Source organism: Aulonocara stuartgranti (assembly GCF_965226115.1).
Source record: "Aulonocara stuartgranti genome assembly, chromosome: 23".
Classification (NCBI taxonomy): domain Eukaryota; kingdom Metazoa; phylum Chordata; class Actinopteri; order Cichliformes; family Cichlidae; genus Aulonocara; species Aulonocara stuartgranti.
Window position 1 is genome coordinate 43,728,078 of NC_138958.1, and position 19,396 is coordinate 43,747,473.

Below are 19,396 nucleotides of genomic sequence, written 5' to 3' on the forward strand. Positions count from 1 at the left end.
TAAAAACTCCCTTTTAACAGGAACTGCTGGCAGAACCAGGCTCAGGGAGGGACAGCCACCTGCTGTGACCGGTTGGGAGTGAGATGAGGGAGACAAGACAAAAGACACACTGTGCAAGAGAGCCAGGGATTAATAATAACTAATTAAATGCAGAGAGGTGTATAAACACATAAATAGGGGAAAAGAAGAAACACTCAGTGCATCATGGGAAGCCCCCAGCAGCCTAGAGCCATTGCAGCGTAACTAAGGGAGGATTCTGCCACTACTACCATTATTACTACGGCTACTACAGTTACTTCTAATCATAAGGATCAGTTTTTGTGTTAATGGTGTTAACACAAACATGTTTCCTTTCTAGATCTGTATGTGTTTCAACAAATTATGTTTAACCTGGACTGAAAGTCTTTATGACAGGTAAGTAAAGAAAAAGAAAAATCCTTGTTTTGGTTTGCAAATTGTAGGTTTATCACAAGGATCCCAAAGAAGCTGTATGTCATAAATTACAGTATATTTTCAGCCCAACCAGAGCCCTTTCAAGCAAAAAAAGAAAAAAAGAAAAGAAAAGAAAAATGAAAGAAATATTGTACAAATGAAATCAGACACACGGTTTAGACACATTTAATTAGTTCAACAATAAATAATATTTGAAAATAAATTATTAAAGATACATCAGTGCAAACATTTAGGATAACCACACCACAGGTTAATAACACATAATAAAGACTGGGACTAACTCACATTCATTTCACCACAGCTAAAGCTGGCATGTAGCTTAAATGTAAATTAAATGCATTTAAGCTAAATGCCAGCACATTTGCATACTGACTGCACTGTATTACTTAAAATAATATTTAATAATAGTACAAACACTGGAGTGCAAACTGCCAGAAAAGTGCCAAACTGAAAGTACACATTTACTACATAACATTTAAACATAGAAATTATTTTGTTGAGGTATTTGTTCAGATTTGCTAGGAACGTTTCCTTGAGTTGCCTCATGTGAGCCATGTGGACCCTGCATCCGTCTGTGCTTCACTGTATTCCCTGATAGGACCACTAGATGGCAGCACAGCCCCAGTGTAATACCGCCTACGGGGTATTTCCTTACTTCCACACACACACACACACACACACACACACACACACCGGTTTACTGCTTAAATGTTCTGCATGCAATTCAGAAAAAACGAAAGCTATATTCCTATCACATCCTTGTGGCTTTGCACCGCTTCTTCTCCATGATATTTGTGTATTTTAATTTTTTTACATTCAGAGTCGGATGAAACATGTTTTGCTCAAAGCTCCATGACATTAAAGTGCTGAGTAGCGCCGTTCATAAGAAACGTCAATGGACAGGTCCACGCATGTGAAAGTTTGAAGCTACCTGCCAATGCTTGACCTTAATTCACAAAGGAAAGGGGTTTGTAATGCTTGCATCGCAAAAGGCAGCTAGAAAGTCTAACATTGGTTATGCATGCATGGAACATGATCCTTCTCTCTGGTTGTGCTTCCTAGAACTCCTAGAAAGAAAGAGAAAATAAAAAGAAAACAGTTTATCAGCTGGCTCATCTGTTAAGTAACTGCCTAAGATGCTATAAAACAGCACTAAAAACTCACCTTTTAATCACATACACTGCAACAGCTATACAGCAAACAATTATAGTGATGCAGATCAGTGCGATCGCTGACGGAGACGGTCCTGTCCCGGGAGAGAAAGAGCACCTGGTTAGTTTGTTCCAGAAACAAAATGACTGACGCTTCTCTGAAAGAGGAAAGGGGGGAGGGGGGATTTACATGGTCACACATTTACTGTTAAAGCCAAACAACTAATGTCCATCATCCGTCAGATGACCTCCCCAGAGAGCTACAGCTCATCAGCACCGCTCACTGTATCGTGACGTGGGTTTTTTTTTTTAACTCGCCAGAAGCGAAACTGGCGTCATCGCCGTACTGAAAGCATCAGCTGACTCACAGCATAGCATTCACTCAGTCTGCTCTTAGTCACTTTTGTTTGTTATCTTTCTAGTGCGACACTCCTTGACTGCTTCATTGTCACGCAGTTTGTCCCAAGTCATCAGGAAATGGATTTAACATGACTTGGAATTTCAGGGAATTCCTGCGTTCCTGATAAGTGAAAAAAGGAACAAACAAACAAACAAAAACGACGCAGTTTAGTGAGCCTGAATTTTCCTGTTAGCTCTTAATCACAAACAGTAGTCTATGTTTTAGTTTGATTAGCACCAAATAGAACACAAAACCTGTTTAAGCAAGATTTGCATCCAAATATCACACTCTGGGCAGGCTGTGGTGGAGGAGTGACATCACTTTCAGTCAGTGCGCACTCTGCTGGGAACGTTCCAGGAAGCTGGGACCAGATCACCACAGGGACTTCCTACCTGCATCATTTTCTAAACAACCGCAGCTAAGGTGTCACTCAAAACTCTGTCTCATAATTTCACTCTTCACTTCCCGATAGTTAGATATTTAGTAATAGTTTCATGGAAGTCTTTTTCCCTGTAAACTCCACCTACGCTTGAATTAGATGATTAGAATGAACTCCCAGCGCGTGTTCATTTATTAGGAATATTTTGTTTCCAAGCATTACGCCAGTGTTATACATAAATGCGGTTACATAAAATGACTCGTGCATACTTCTCTGGTCATCCCCGTCCGCCGATGCAGAGGAGGAGAAAGCGATCCTCTCTTCCCTCTCTCCAATTTTTCCACGGTTCAGCACACACGCCGCGTGTCCACTCCAACCGGGAGGTACTTTCACAGTTATGTTGCTGCTGGTGTTGAACGTGTGGTCGCTGTTTTTTACTGTCACCGTCTGTGGTTCTTCTGCGATTGTGGCTCCATCTGAAAGGTTCCACTCTATGGTGGGAGCTGGTTTGCCTGTGGCGGAGCAGCTAAACACAACTTCTCCATCTTGCTTTGCGTGGTGCATTGTGTTCACCTTTGATATCCCTTTACGGACAAATTAAATATTGATCAGTTTGAGAACTGCAGCCAGCTTAATGTCACAAGTAACAGTAATAATAAAGGTCAGGATTTTTTCCTCTCTTTAACAAAAAAGAAAAAGAAAAAAAAAGCTGGCTCTATTTTTTTCTTAACATAACGGCTCTCTCAATTTCAGAGGTTACTTATAATGTCCGTTCATATGAATGGGTTTGCAGCAATCTACCTTGCACTTTGAGGCAAATCTGTTTGCCTTTTGAGCCGCCAGGAAAGGTGTTAAAGGCGCAGAATAAACAACTCTCATCCTCCCATGTGAGATTCGTCAGTTTGATCGCCGAAGGGCTGAAAGACTCTTTCGTAACGAGCACTTTTCCACGGTAGGGCGTTTTTACTTCTATTCCAAAGCGCTCGCTGTATGTTGCCATGTCCTCCACTGTCCCCTTGACGAACCTTTGCCAAGTAACCTGCAGCACACCTGCCGGTAAAAGCCAAAAGGTAATCCAGTAAGCACCCTGCATAGAGTGTGTTAACATTTAACTAATGTTCTGGATAAAATCAGCAGCTCAGAGATTAGGATCTGGGCGAGGACAACAACTAAATAATAGAATTCATAATAATAATAATTTAAAAAACAAACAAGCGTACCTGTGGAGTTTGACAGCGCGCACCTGTAGTGCGCATCACTGCCGTACTCAGCTGTTGTGTTTCCGTGTACACTGACTGAAGCCGAGGCTGAAATACTGGAAGCTGAATGTAAGTAAGTGCAGATTCGATAGGGAAAAAAGCTTTTATGCTACTCAGTAATGCAGCACAGTAAAAAGGAACAGACCTGACAGTTAATCTCCTATATAAACTGTAAATTTCACCAAAATACAACTCGCACAATTATTATTTTTTTTTGCATTTTTACTTTAAAATCCTGGTACAACTCTTTAAATGGTATAATACATAATAATACATTTCCCTCTGCATATTAAAAGTCTGGATCTGGATGATCTGGATCATAAAACCATAAAAAGGCAGGGTTGTAAAATTCTGTATCATATTATTATGATTAATATAATAATAGCAAATAATATAAAGGAGCTGCGTTTAGAGAGACTTACCTTTGAATAAACAAAAAACAATCAGGAGGAGGGACATCATCTTTGCTTCACTGCTGTGTAGTCAACACTTTCGTTTTGTCCCTGTACCGGCTATTTATGCTGCTCAAAATGAAACTTTAACAGGGAATTCCCTGACTGAGTGCGGACCCATATGAAACCCTTTGAGGTAAGACAAACGCATGATTTCTGGTTGTATTTCAGCTCATAAGCTTCTCATAAATGAGGCACTGATTGGTGGTTTGATATATTTTTGCAAGATATGAAAAAAAAAATTAAGTCAAATACACGGTGTGCCTAAAACTTTTTTGAAGAAATACTTGATTAATGCAAATAAATGTACATTAATTGATACATTTTCATTGCATTCATTCTGTTTGATATTCCATTTCTTCCCATTAATTTGCCAATATAATCATATTTTTTTCAGGCAGTATTTTGGCACATTGATTAGCACGGTTGAGTTCAAGTCCACAATCAAGCCAGGCTCTCTCTGTGTGGAGTTTTCATGTTCTTCCCATGTTTCTCTCTGGGTAGGGGAGAGCGGGGTAAGTTGTCACACTCTTCACACTGACTAACTTTTACTGAGCACCATACATCACAACGTAATAAATGTTTCACCAAATGAAAGACGGAAGTCTCGGGCACATATGATGTATTGATTACATTTTCATATCTTATCTCATTACGGAGTTGTAGACTGTTGAAAGGAGAATGTGCACTTGTGACAATTTGCCCCATCGGCAGGTAAGTTGTCACACTAGATTATCTTAAAATATGAACACAAATACTTAATTATGATTATTGATTTTAATTGTTGAATTCAAACCAAAACTGGAAATTTGAACAATTATGCCAAGAGAATTTGGAAAAAAACAATTATTTCAATCCAATACACATTTTAATCAAAACATTAAGTAGAAAGAAAACTTTAGTTTGAACTTTAAACTCAAATGTTCTCTGGCTTGCACATAAATCCATCATCCATGAATGGAATGCTGCAAATAACTTGCTTTACTTAACATGTTTATCCTCTGAACAAAACAGATGCCTTATTTCTGATTAATCAGACTCAACTTCATAGTCACAATTCTGGCACACATAAATTGCCTGGCCTGAGGTGCAAGCATCATGGGCCCATTTGTTGCATTTTACGCATTTTACCCAGGTCTCTTTTGGACGACTGTTTGAAAATGGCTCCACACAGACAAGGCAGAAGCACTCTTCATCATCTGATGATGACTCTTGAATTATTTTTCTTCTTTTAGCTGCGTTGTTCTTCATAGGTCCAGATGTTTTCCCCCCTCGCGTCCCTCTCTTTTGAAACAGCTTTTTGCTAGATTCAGCCTTATTCTTTTCTTTTTCTAGTTGCTGCTTCACTGGCGTGTCGGTTAGAATTGCTGATTTGCGTCGTTTTCTTCCTTTGCTGGATGGTTTTCGGCGGCCAGCTTTTGGATATGGCTGGATGTCCTCTGGAGTTGGTAGTCCGCTGTCAGTAATTGCAGTGCGGTAATTTATGTCAAAATCCTTTGCTGTACTTGTGATTGATTTGTTCTGCATCTTTACCTGCCTGACTGCCTTTAACATAATGTCAGGTGGTGTTCTGCCACGCTCTGTCTTTCGTTGATAATTTCGAACCATCTTACTTTCTTCCTTCCTTCCTTAATTCCTGCCTCTCCTTCCTTTCTTCAAAAACCTTATTACAAATACAAATGAATTACAATATCACAATTTTTTGGAGCATTTATTTGTACTGGGGCAAGTTGTCACATGTGACGACTTGCCCCAAAGTTAAGGAGACAACTTGCCCCAAACTGACATTTATGCTAATTTTGGCTAAATGTCAGGGTTAGCTCAACATAGCACATCAGCTGAAGTATCAAAAGACACGTTAATGTCTCCTCTATTTTGTGTAAAATAATAATCTGTAACATCTATACCTAACAAAGTTGTACTGAAGAAAATTTAAAGTGATTTATTTTTCCTTTTAGGTCAAAAAAATAAAAAAGATGTGCTCACCTCAGATTAGAGCAGTCTTGACCACATGTGAACAGGAGGTTGACTATAGAAGAAGAAGTCACACAAAGTGGCTATTTCATTTTTGAGATAGAGCCTCTAGTGTTGGAGTTATGAACAGTGTGACAACTTACCCGTGTGACAACTTACCCCGCTCTCCCCTACTCTGGCTTCCTCCCAAAGACATGCAGTTAGTGCTGTTAGGTTCATTGTCGATTCTAAATTGCCCATAGGTATAAATGGTTGTCTGTCTCTATGTGTTAGCCATACAACAGACTGGTTACCTGTTGCCCTAAGACAGCTGTGATAGGCTCCATGACCAGTTTGCTCGTCTTTGTTCTCACGTCAAAGAGGGGTTTCCAAAAGTCATTATTAAACTAAGCTGGAAATCCCTTTGGAAGACCTTGTAGACCGGGGGTGGGCAACTCCAGGCCTCGAGGGCCAGTGTCCTGCAGGTTTTAGTTGTGTCCTTGATCCAACACAGCTGATCTAAATTGCTAAATGACCTCCTCAACATGTCTTGAAGTTCTCCAGAGGCCTGGTAATGAACTAATCATTTGATTCAGGTGTGTTGACCCAGGGTGAGATCTAAAACCTGCAGGACTCCGGCACTTGAGGGCTGGAGTTGCCCACCCCTGTTCTAGACTATGGGCAAACTGTAAATCATTGTGCAATAAAGGGACTATGTCTATGATCAGCATAAAGGACTCTAGAGAACAACGTTTGACCTTTGATAAATCTCGCCTTGGAAATTTTTGGAGATCTTTTTGGCACATTATTTTTCATCCACTCTTCCTTATCTTGGGCCTCTGATAATTTTGTACTTGTTTCTGCAGGACTAAGCAGGTATCAGTCATCATGTTGGCAAAAGAAATCACAGAAAAGCAAAAACGTGTATCCTGATACTGAAAACCCCATTTTTTTAAGGCTTTCTCCAACATAAGACTATCTGCCCCAATGACAGGAATGACCCACACCTTTTTTACATCTTGGCTCATCTGAAGAATCATATGATGACTAGTGGGTTGATGACCCTCAAGACAGCCCACACCGGGGGTTTAATAAACTGTGACTCTCCACCAGCTGTTGTAGAACTGAAGAAGCTTCTTGAAAAAGAGATAACACATCTTCAAAAACCTAAAGACATCCAGTTGCATTTTTTAAGCTCTCAAGATTAGAGAGAAGATATACAGAAATATTAGAAAGAGAACTCCTTAAGCGCCTTGAGGTGACTGTTGTGATTTGGCGCTATATAAATAAAATTTAATTTAATTTAATTCAATAATCTGATGATCCTCGATGAGCAAGTATCTGGCGAGAGTAGGAAGGAAGGGCCCCTATTTAACAGGAAGAACAACCAGATTCAGGGTGTCATGAAATGAGGAGGAGGACCCCCAAATGCTGTCTTCAACAGACAGATTTAAAGGAAAACTTAAGTGAAGGTTTTGCAGATAACATAGTCCAACAGGAAGCTAAAGCCGTGGAATCCAGAAGAGTCATGTGATCAAAAAACTTACTGGCAACACACCATGACAGATGACTAATCCACCAATAAAACAGATTAGAGGGCGTCTTTTAAGCAAGAGCCACTTAGGGGAAATGAATACAACTATGGAGAACACACAGGTATCAACAATCATGGAAAAAAGACTAGGGGAAATACAACTGATTACTAAACATGTGAGACAAACACTACCAAAGTAAAACAGGAAACAAATAACATTTTACAAAGATAGCAAGATACAGGAAACATGGGGGAACCAGAACAAACAGAATCAGGGAATATAAGCAAACTATAACCGAGAACTAAAATAGACAGCAAAACTAAAACTAGGGATAGCCTGAGGATATACGCAAAGAAACCAACCGTGAATATCTGCAAGAAAAAAAATAGCAACTCAAAGCACAATAACAGAAGAATCACAAAAAGAAACACAAACCTTAAAACAAAACCTAGTGTCCGTGACATAGAGAGGGACAGTCATCTACAGCAAGAACAAGCAGGACAAAACAAGGATCCAAGGATTTCATGTACAAATTTCATCATCATCATCATCATCATCATCATCCATAACAGTCTACAATTCAGATCTCGGATGCAAAATATAGGCTATGTGTCTTGACAGGCTAAATTATGCAGATATATTCTAAATGTCAATTGCCTGCATGTTATATTTTTACACTCGACATAAATAATGTAATTTAAATCAAATCAAATCAAATCACTTCTATTGTCACATCACATGTTCAGGTACACTGGTACAGCACATGCCAGTGAAATTCTTGTGTGCGAGCTTCACAAGTAACAGAGGTGTGCAAAATGCAACAACATAAGAACAAGCAAAATATAAGGATGGGAATTTGAAAATTATAAGAATAAATATAATATGCATACTAAATATGTATATATACATGTGTGTGTGTGTGTGTGTGTGTGTGTGTGTGTGTGTGTGTGTGTGTGTGTGTGTGTATATAAATCAAATAAAATATACAGAGGTCAGCAGTTGGATACTTTGAAAAACAAGTGGCATTTATGTACAGTATGGAGCGCTGTTAACCCTGTTAAGACTATTCTCTGTCCCCTCAGTCATACCCTCTTCGGGATGGTTGGGCTTATCTGATGTTTCCAAAACATCCCATTAAAAAGAGTTCTATCAGTGTTACACAGATCATACTGGAACCATTAAATTCTTTTTCTTTTACTCTTAAAGTGGCAGGATATCAGTGATTCACTGTGTATGTACTGGACTCCACAAAATAAACTTGGCTAATAACTTCAGTAATATGAATTGATTTTGTTTTGTCCACATTATCTCTCTGTTAGCTGTCCTTTGACACATCACAGGCTCTACAAAGGTTCACCTCAGGTGTCTTGTAAAAGTGTAAGCCAGCCCAGCCTGATAGCTGAAGACTCCCTCCCTCGTCCTTTTAAAGCCACAATAAGCCTGGACTATCCGAGTGAAATCCTCAACTGAGTTAATATTTTACCTCATTTAATATGTATTCTATTATTTAATTATTTGAACAATCTTTGCCAGAACTTTGCCAGAACTGCTTGATTGTCAAAGGCTGTCAATAGTTTTATAACAGACACTGGTCCAGCTCAACAGATCAACAGATACAAAAAAAGAACAATGTCCTATATGTATGTATATTTGTGTGTGTGTGTGTGTGTGTGTACAATGTTCATATATAGGGATGGGTACCGGTATCCGGTGCCATCTGACATAAACGGTAGTAACCAGACCGAAAAGCAGCGCACATTTCAGTGCTTTATTTCGGTGCTTTTTTTTCCTGAGCTGTGATACACTTTAGATTCTAGCCAATCATTTTACGTTTCCGAGGATAGTAGGCGGGTCCAGGTACGTACGTTCTTTTAGAGCAGAGCTACAGATTAAAAACGCCCAAGGCGAAGCGGTCAAAAGTCTGGCTGTACTTCACAGCAAAATATGCAAACTCAGCAGCAACAAGTGCTTTAAGCTGATACTGTGATACTGTCAAAGGAGGTAACACCTCGAATCCGATGAAACACCTGGCGACGCATAGCGGGGTTTTTTAAAGCCGAGAAATGCGCCGCATTTGATAGCTTGCTGCGAGACCTCACACCGAGCACATCTACTGCGGGTGTGGTGCCTGTTATGACCCGGAGTTAGCAACATCCTCCGAGAACCTGAAAAGGAGAGTCCTGGCCCCTAGCCCTGCCAGTGTAGCAGAAATGATGAGGATGATAACGGCAGCAGCAGCCGTTCTTCTCTGCGTGAGTAGCTTAATGTTGCTCGTGTGTAATTTACGTTGAGTAGGCTAACCACGTTATTACATTAATGCAGTAAGGTGAACTAGCAAACATCATCATAGCTACATGCGGCTGTCTTCTTGTTTGATGGCAGATACTCCCTTCACCCTGGCCAAAAAGGCTAAAATGACCAAAGAAAAAGTGGAAAACAGGTAAACATGAGAGGTTTTTGGATAAAGTTTGTGTTTTTTCCATTGTTTAAGCACTGCTTCCAGCCAAGAGTGATACCATATATGCCCCATAGCTGCAGAAAAGGCTAACATTGTTATCTTTTTACAAAAACCAGCTGAACATGAGAGGTTTATGGACCAATTTTGTGTTCTCCATTCTTTAAGCACCGGTTTGAGCACCGTTTAAGCACCGGCACCGTTTCAAAAGTACCGGTTTGGCACCGATATCGGATAAAACCTAAACGATACCCATCCCTATTCATATATGTTTGTGTGGACCAAAGATTTGAATGTTACTGTACCTGTGAGGACCACCAGCCCTTATGGGGACAAAACACCTGTCCCCGTGAGTTTGAAGGCATTTTCGAGACTCAACATGTGGTTTTACTGACAGGTTGGCAATTCGGTTGTGGTTAGGTTTAGGCTAAGGGTTAGGATTAGACATTCATTTTTGATGTTTACAACAACAACAACAACAATCTTTATTTATAGAGCACATTTAAAAACCAACGGCATGCCAAAGTGCTTAACATAAAACAAATTAACACAAGTAGGGTTAGGGTAAGCAGCTAGGGAAAGCATTGTGTCAGTTAGATATCCTCACTAAGATATGAAACCAAAGAGCAAACTCAACATGAAGTCGTGTGTGTAAGAAAGCAAAACAGTACTTGAGGTTTTGAGTACCACAGATAAAGCCGTCATCACACATTTGGATTCCAGTTCCTCTGACACACTCAGAAATGATGTCAGTAACATACTGGCAAAGACATAATTGTTAAAAAAAAGAGTTTCTAGTGGGATGGCTGTTTAGCGCCGAATTCTTGCTGAATCAAGCCTCAGCTATTTTAACGTCACTTAAAAAGGCAGTGACTCACACTTACAAGACTACTGTAAGGTAGTCACGTATTTGTCGGCTTACCACTTTTTTCTTCTCTGTTTACAACATCTCCAGTAATCTCAAATGGTCAAAAGAAAAAAAGAAAACCCCAAAAGCAGAAGTCCCCAGATCATTTGTAGTTTTGTTGTTATGTGTTACTGAAGGCTGATGGTAAGTATTCGTGTGGTTTTTGACAAATATGCCTTCAATTGACGTCCAAACCTGTGCTGGGGAAGTTTGTCCAGATGAGGGGGCAGTAGGTAAGTAAGGTACCGTGGAACAAAAGAAAAAGCATAAAACAGGATTTTAGGAGCATATTTTATTTCTGGCTTTTTGCTAAACAGAAAATGATCAACAAAAACAGTTTTTGCACTCTAAGTAAGTAAGTAAAATTTTATTTATATAGCACATTTCTAGGTAAAAGATCACAAAGTGCTTTACAAGGCATAAAACAAAAACAGTCAAAAGTTTAAAAAATGCAATTTTAAAAAGATGTGTTTTTAGCTGTTTTTTAAAAGTAATCACTGAGTCTGCAGATCTTAAGTTCTGAGGAAGAGAATTCCACAGTCTGGCGGCCACAGTGGCAAAAGCTCGATCACCCCTGGTTTTCAGTCTTGTATACTGAATAACAAGTAGGCCCTGATCACAAGACCTCAGGGACCTACTAGGAACATAGGGCTGTAAAAGTTCAATGATGTAGGCTGGTGCTTGTTCTTGAAGAGCTTTAAATGTCAGAACCAAAATCACTCTGTCAAATGATGCTTCATGCCAGCCTTGTGTTAAGTCTTAATGAGCTCCACTTCAGCCTCAGCATTATGCCAAACATGTTTGTGTTGCAAAGGTTGTATTTCTTTATAAATCACGTGACACTTCAACACTTTTATGAGGTCTTTTATGACGTTCGGTGTTACCTGGTATTACCCAATTTACCACAGTGCAGTAAGTCACACCCTGAGAACAATGCACTTGTGTAATCCTGAAACTATTGTGATGTGGTTTTATCTTAAGGAAATGTTAAACAGAGTTCCTTCTTACTGCAAATTGAAACAATGACTCTTATATTTTTCTTGTACATTGATCTTTGCAGAAGTTTTCAGTGATACATCGGCAGGAACGCACTTCAGATTGTTTCCATCTTCCTAATGAGCCTCCGGCACATTACCCATAAAACAAACTATCAACGTCTCCTTCTGATATCTTGTTTGCAAAACAACCGAGGATAGAGGGAAGTTTCTTAAACATTGTCACATGACAGGAAAGAACCTGGCTGCTACTCACAGGGCAGGGGTTCCTCCAGTATAGGTGAATACCAGGTACGGCAGGGATTGAAACCACAAAAGATCCTCATACAGATAACAAACATATTTAAAAAATGTCTTGGTACTGCAGAGTGAGCTTGAGATAAATTATCAGTTTCATTCTGAAGATTCCAGGAAACTATTCCATGACTGCTTTATGAGTCATTAGAATTATACAGATGAGATTGCACTCATACTTCTGATTTATGAGACAGAATAGAGTGCAGAGATTTTGAAATCAGGGACTTACTGTAGGAGGAAAACAGGGAAGAACCTATGATACCAAACTTCTGCAATACGGCAGTGGGAGCACAGGCAGGAACTGTGTGATTATCATTAGAAGCAGTATTACTTAGGAATCTTACTTGCAGAGGATACTTCTCTGGTTTTCTGACTTATCTCGTCACACCAGCTACAGATAGTTACACACTGGCTCTCAGCTGCAAAGCAACAGCTTTATTTGATTTCGCCCACTTTGAAGCAGTAAAGACGTCCAGTGTTTATGTTAAATAATGACTGCAAAGAGCCTTCAGTAGAGATAAATCTACTGACGCATTTCATGTTGCAGCAGTTTCTCTTGGTTATGTAGACATCTTTAAGCTTCCTTTAACTTTCACTTTCATCTGTGTAGAAAGCAGAAGCCCAGCTTCTTACTAAATGACCTTTCCAGCCTCACAGGTTTGATAAATGACCTTTTGACAACTGAGTAATTTTAAAGTTACAGGTAATTTGCATGAACATGAGAGAACGTAGAGGTTGTCACGTGCAGTAAGATGCTGAGTTTGTTCCTCCAATCAGGATAGCTGACACGTTTCCGTTAATTATGCTGAGACAATCACTTTTAATGATTGTTAATGTCTTCTGTTTTTGCAACTCTCACCGCACAGAAGGAAGGGCTTTCAGCTTCCTGACCTCACAGTTCCTCTATGTTGGTTAGAAAGGGAATATTAAACCAAAGCAGCAGGGGAAAGCCAGACAAGGGGAAAAACAAAGGATTTCTAACATCCTCCTCACTTCAGGTGTAAGAAAAGAAATTACTGTTATTGTGCAGACAAGTCTGATCTACTTCCACTTTTCATCAAAATTCTAAGTAAGCCACATTTAAAAGTGCAGCTATAAATGACTGATCTATCACAAGTTGCATATGCATGTAAAATATCTAAAAAGTCAATTTTTTAAAAATGTGTTTCACTTAACAGTAAAGAAAAGTGTGCATCAGGAAACAACTAATCCCAGCCTGAGGGTCTGACCAAGAGCAAGCCTATATTTAGGTGCATCAGTCCAGCTCAGAGTAATATACAGGAAATGCCATCATGAACATCTGTGCACTGTCAGTGAGAACGTGTGACAGGATCTACGTAAAAACAAAAAAAGAGAGAGAAGTTCAATTTTAGCATGTGCCCTTTTCTGAAGAGGGAACTATATTTGACTAAAAAAAAAATCACACATGCACACAAACAGCTGCAGACCTCATGAAATAATGTCAACCATAGATTAACTTACCTCATCCCCTGTTACTAACAATATGAGGGGAAAATAGCATTTTATTTCAAAGTCTGCCTGCCCGTCAGCTAAAACGATCCTGCAACACAAACACACATGATTGACTTTAGCTGGGTCCTCCTTTGGAGAAACACAGCTTACCACATTATAAAAAAAAAGACAAATTATGACCACTTCCCTAATTTACAATATTTTTAACCCCCTCTGACATATTAATGCAAGATGCATATAACTGAAAAAGCAGGCTAGCGCTTCTTCTGATCCTGAACAATAAACTGATCCTCAGCGTCACACTGACCGAGTCTGAAAAGGTCAGATGTGTCAAAGTTACCCTGAAGACTCAAATGTGGGTGAAAGTTGAAAAGTGGAACACATTTAACAAAATGAAACCTCAAGATGACTGTTGCAGGGAAAAGTGTTTTCAGTGTTTTCAGGTGTTTATCGAAGCAGGTACACAGGCTGAGTGGCACTTGGGTAGAGTACTAAACAGTCATGAGAACAACTCTTTTACCAGGGCTGAGCTGCAGTACTGGAAGCTTCAGACTGAGTAAATAGTAAAGCAAAAGCAAGCAGAGTGAGGGTGGGTCAAGCGTGTATAAAGGTAACTATTTAGCAGGCTTTCCAACAAGTCTCTGCATGCATAGAAAAACAACAACAAGGAGTGGTGGTTGGGAGCTAGGTTTAAGGGCAGCACTGACTGAAGATGGAGAACAGGTAACACGGGGCTTCCTGAAACCACACCCACCAGTGTAACACCCATGCTTGCATTCACACAGGCAAGTGATTTCAAGTACATCCTGAGGACATCAAGGAAATCTCAATATTATCACATTCTTTATAAACTGTTTTCAATTTTCAAATGTCTCAAAAATCAAAAGCGACATTTCCTTTTTTAAATGATGCTACTCCGTTACAAGTATCTCATATCAGCGTCTGCAGAGGACCCTGCACTCAAGGGGTCATGGCCAATGTTCCCTCTAAGCTGCGCGCGTGTGCAATTGCGCACTGCTGGCACGGTCTCTGCGCACAGAAAATCTGCATTGCCATAGTCAGTGAGTGACTGGCTGCTCCTAAAATGGGATTAGAACGATGCCACCTTATCCCATAATCCAGCAAATGATGCGATTCACATTCGTATACGCAGCTAATCAACGTGGTTGACAGGCTATGACAGCGTCCTTATGTGCCGACACCGGTGTTTTAGCTAGCAAAGCGGCGTGGCTGATGTGGAGTGAAGCCATGTTAATGACAACGTGTACAACCACTGGAGATGTGAGCAGGACAGACGGAACAATTGACGGGAACAGTGTGGACTTTATACCAGTTTTTAAATTGTGTTGATCGGCCACGTAAAACCAGAGTTATGATAAAAAAATATATATACATATATGCAATGTTTGGTTTTTTTTTTCCTATTGTTGTTTACATTTACTGCAGGAAGAAATGGTAAAAACAGCATTTTATAAGGAAAACGCTCTCCCAACCCTCGCAGCCTGTCCTATTGGTGGAAAAATGCATCATGTGGACCAATCAAAAAATTATATGGCAACATGGAATTTAGTTGTTTAGGAAGGGGGAAGTTTTAGGAGAGATTTGCGACGTTTAGCGCAAATCTTGTGTAGTTAGTGTGTAGTGTAGTCAATAATTTTGTTGTGTGTGTCAGAACAATGAGGCGACTGCTGAATGTTACAGGTGTTACAGCAGTGATACATCTGCTGCTGTCAGGCCTGCAGGTATCAGGCTGTTGTTCTCCTTCATCTCATAGTTACGGAGCCCTGCAGGGGACATGGGAGAGAAAAAAAAAAAAAAGTTGTGTTTTCAAAATTGGAGTTCAAGTAATTTTTACTTCCAATAGTGTTAACATACTACACATGTCATGAACAAGATTTTTTAAATTTTCATTGTAAGTGGGCTAAAGCACTTAAGTAAAAGTAGTTCAACATAAATGTAAATGCTGTAATTTGATTATTTTAATAAACCATTTAACTTGGATGGATTCGATGCTGGCGTGACCACAGTGCACACGTCTGCTGTTGCTCACAGTGGTCCAAGTGACGCTCAGGGAGTTTGTGTGTTTGCTCAGACACATGAAAAATTAGAGGAACATTGTTCATGGCTGTGCCGGGTCAGGTTTTTCCAGACTGATGAATTAACATCCTGAGGGAATAAAAAAACAACTTCCTGCTTGAGGAAAACCTTCACGACTGAGCCAAGACAAATATGGTCATTACACATATCCATCTCTGTTCTATTTGCTGCCACTCATGTTTCTGTAAAGACATCTTAGCTTCCTGAATGATTTACTTGAGTGACTGAAAGCCTGATCTTTGCACCGCATGCACTAGCTCTGCAGAACATGACGGAAAAGCACCGCTTTAAATAACTGAGCATCAAACTCAGAGTAAAAATATACTTATGTTGATTTAAAGAAAGAAAGCTGCTGACACTGTTGAACTGTGTACCAGTCTGTGACGCTTATCCAGAAATGACTCAGCTCAGTTTCTCTGTTTTTACTGGCACTTATGCGATAACAACAAAATAACACGAAAGACTTGCAGTGCATAAAGAAAAGGGAAGTGAAATTGGCGAATTATTGTTGACTGTTTTATTTTACTTACATGTCGAATCTGAACTCACAGTTATTGCTTCTGTATTGGAAACAATGCAAACACACATGATCACTGCAGTTTATGAGAAAATATTCACATCAAAACTACAAAATGATAAATGAATGATGATCAAAAAAATATATTTTTTCAACTATTTCAACTGATTTATAGACTGCATGAGTTTACTTAAAACATATTAACGAATTTTAAATCAGCTGATTCTGATCAGCGCTATGTTTGTCACACACATTACTTCTAGACTGATAATAGTGCATGTAAAAAGAATCCCGAGAAATAACGCCACCTTGTGGACAATATGCCAAACTAATCTTCTCAAGGTTATAAAAAGGGTGATGACACTATTGCAGTCCTACAATATCCGTCTGAAAAGTTTTTTTCTGTTAACATATTTGTATTATTAATATTCAGTTCAGAGTCTTTTTATTTCGTTCAGTAAAATAAAGTTAAATTTCTTTCTTTATGAAGTTGCTGTACGGCTCAATGACCTGTGCAGAAGGACATTTGTTAAAAAAATATGTACAATTGGGTAAACAATATAAACTTTGAAAAGATGTTACTTTTCTTGGACTGTGTTTTGAAGACTGCTCAATGACTCTGGTTGTTTTGTGGAAGATGAACACAAAATTAAAATGCAGTAGTCATAAAACTTTATGTGCTGCACTGTGCAGTGGGTTTTGTCGGGGGTGGGGGAAAGGAAAATCAGAAAAAGAAAGTCATTAACACAACGAAAAGACAGCAGTGTGCTTCCGTGGGTTAAATTGGACATCAATTTATAGCTTATACCTAAGTAACCCTTTGGTAAGACTGTGGTGAATGAATGACATCACTTTGAGTCAGTGAGCATTTGAACCTCATGCACTGCTAGGAACTTTCAAGGAAGCTGACACCTCGCTATAGAACCGGATACCCAGAGGAACTTCCTATTTGTATCAGTGACTAAAGAACCATCGGCTGGCTGTCATTCGAAACTCTGTCCCATTATTTTACTCTTTAACTTTCTGTCGGTAAACATAATTTGGAAACAGTCTCCTGGAATTTCAGCTGCAAACTTCATGAGCAGGAGGAACTATCTGTGCATGTTCACTTACCAGAAACAGTTTGACATGCTAGGATGCAGTGTCACACATAAACACAATACCATAAAATGACTCATGCATACCTCTCTCTTCTTCCTCCTCCTTTCTTCTCCTTCTCATCTGGTAAACGCATCATCTCCTTCCTCTCTCCCATCGTTCAAAAGTTCAGCACACAATCGCTGTGTCCACTCCAATCAGGAGATACTTTCAGAGTTATGTTGCTGCTCGTGTTGAATTTGTGATCACTGTTCTTTACGGTCACAGTCTGTTGTTGGTTGGACAGGGTTACTCCATCTAAAATGTTCTATGCTATAGTTGGAGCTGGTTTTTCTTCCTTTGTGTGGTTCATTGTGTTCACCTTTATGCACAAATGAAACTTATCAGTTTGAGAACTGCAGCCAGCTGAATATCACATGTAACATAATAATAAAGGTCAGAAAAAACTTTTTTCTTAGCAGTTTCTATTTTTTCCATTAAATCATGGCTCTCACTATTTAAAAGTTTAATTTTCCTGTCCGTTTATATGCCATTTATGTATATACCTTGCACTTGAGGTCGAATCTTTCTGCGAAGAAAAGTTTTCCACGGTGAGGTATTGTTACCTTTTGCCCACTGAGCTCACTGAAGGTTGAAACACCTCTGCCACAAGGCAAACCTGGCTTAAAGGCAAAAGGTGATGTAGCAGGTAGCCTTCATAGACATTTAAAGACAAAGTTGTTTAACTTTTATGTAATATTCTGGATAACACTATTGCTGTTCAAAGCCAGATAAGAGGGGAAAAAACACATCTGTGGAGGCTGACATAATGCTCCCACAATGAACGTCACCACCTGTCAGCTGACATATTTTCATAACCACTGATGTGTGAAGTTCAGGTCAAAAAGAAAAAAGAAACAGCTGAATGTAACCACAGACTTCAAGTGAAATATTAAGCCTTTTATGTTAATCAGCAATGCATGACAACAAAAAGGAACAGAGTTAACTGTAACGCAGTCAATGCATTCTTTGTCATGGCCTGGGTCTAGGGACCCAGGGCTCATGTATTTTAGTGTATGTTTATGTTTATATTTTCCGTGTGGTGTTTTGGTTTTCTCTCCTTTTTCTCCATGTTTCTCCGTGTGAGCTTCCGGAGGTTTTGGTGTGCTGAGGAGACTGCGAACCCGGAAGTGTTTATGCTCTAGAGACAGCCACACCTGCCGCTCGTCGTCCTCTGCCAGCTGCAGCAGATTACGCTCGTCAAGGGAGCGGCATTTAAGACTGTAGCTGAGCTGAGGCCAACGCTGGATCCTTGAGTCAGAACTCGTCAGTACAGCCGTGGACTTGGTATAAACTTTTGAGAACATAGATTCCCTGCTAACCTGAATGTATTTGTGTTACTAGGAATCTGGAGCGGAGTGTGTTTTGGAAGTCACGGTGTGGGAGTTTTTGGAGTCGCCACTGTTCCACCTTTCACGAACATCTGCACTGTGTGGGATTCAGGGAGAATCGCCACGGGAACACAGTGCCGGGATTTTGTATATAGTTGTGTGTTTTCCACCCCCTATCAATAAATCCACTGTCCTTCAGTAAGAGTCTCGCGTTTGGGCCCTACTTTCACTGCAACTCCACAGTCTGCCATCGCAGCCCGTGACATTCTTAGCATTTACAGTAACATTCAAATGTCAATTCAAGCTCTTTAACTATAGTTTTAATTAGCACTATATGGTTTAACCTTTGCATTAAGTGAGACCAAATTATCATTCAGGTAATCTGTAAAGCCATAAGCTATCATCTGATATCTTTCTGTCTTTGTGAGTCCCAGCCAGTGTTTTAGTGCAGCTCATAATTTTTACATTTTTTCACATTCTTATTACCTGTAAGATATCTCCTGATGGAATGCCACTACCTAAAAGCAAGTCCACCTGATGAATTTAGAGTTTTAGATTTGAAAAGTAAAAGCCATAAAGGTTTAGAGAATGCCCAGTTTGACAAG

The 19,396-nt window shown here is 39.6% G+C and overlaps 1 protein-coding gene across 1 annotated transcript; it reads right to left on the minus strand.

Annotated features, from left to right (window-relative positions):
- Positions 1 to 602: 602 nt before the first annotated feature.
- On the minus strand, positions 603 to 6,604 carry LOC309700640 (OX-2 membrane glycoprotein-like). Its single transcript, XM_082524336.1, has 7 exons — positions 6,362 to 6,604; positions 4,065 to 4,223; positions 3,604 to 3,705; positions 3,185 to 3,433; positions 2,653 to 2,967; positions 1,618 to 1,699; positions 603 to 1,520 (listed from the first exon to the last, which is right to left on the minus strand). The coding sequence occupies exons 2-7, from the start codon at positions 4,102 to 4,104 to the stop codon at positions 1,469 to 1,471; spliced, it is 840 nt and encodes a 279-aa protein (XP_082380462.1). The 5' UTR covers positions 4,105 to 4,223; positions 6,362 to 6,604; the 3' UTR covers positions 603 to 1,468.
- Positions 6,605 to 19,396: the final 12,792 nt, after the last annotated feature.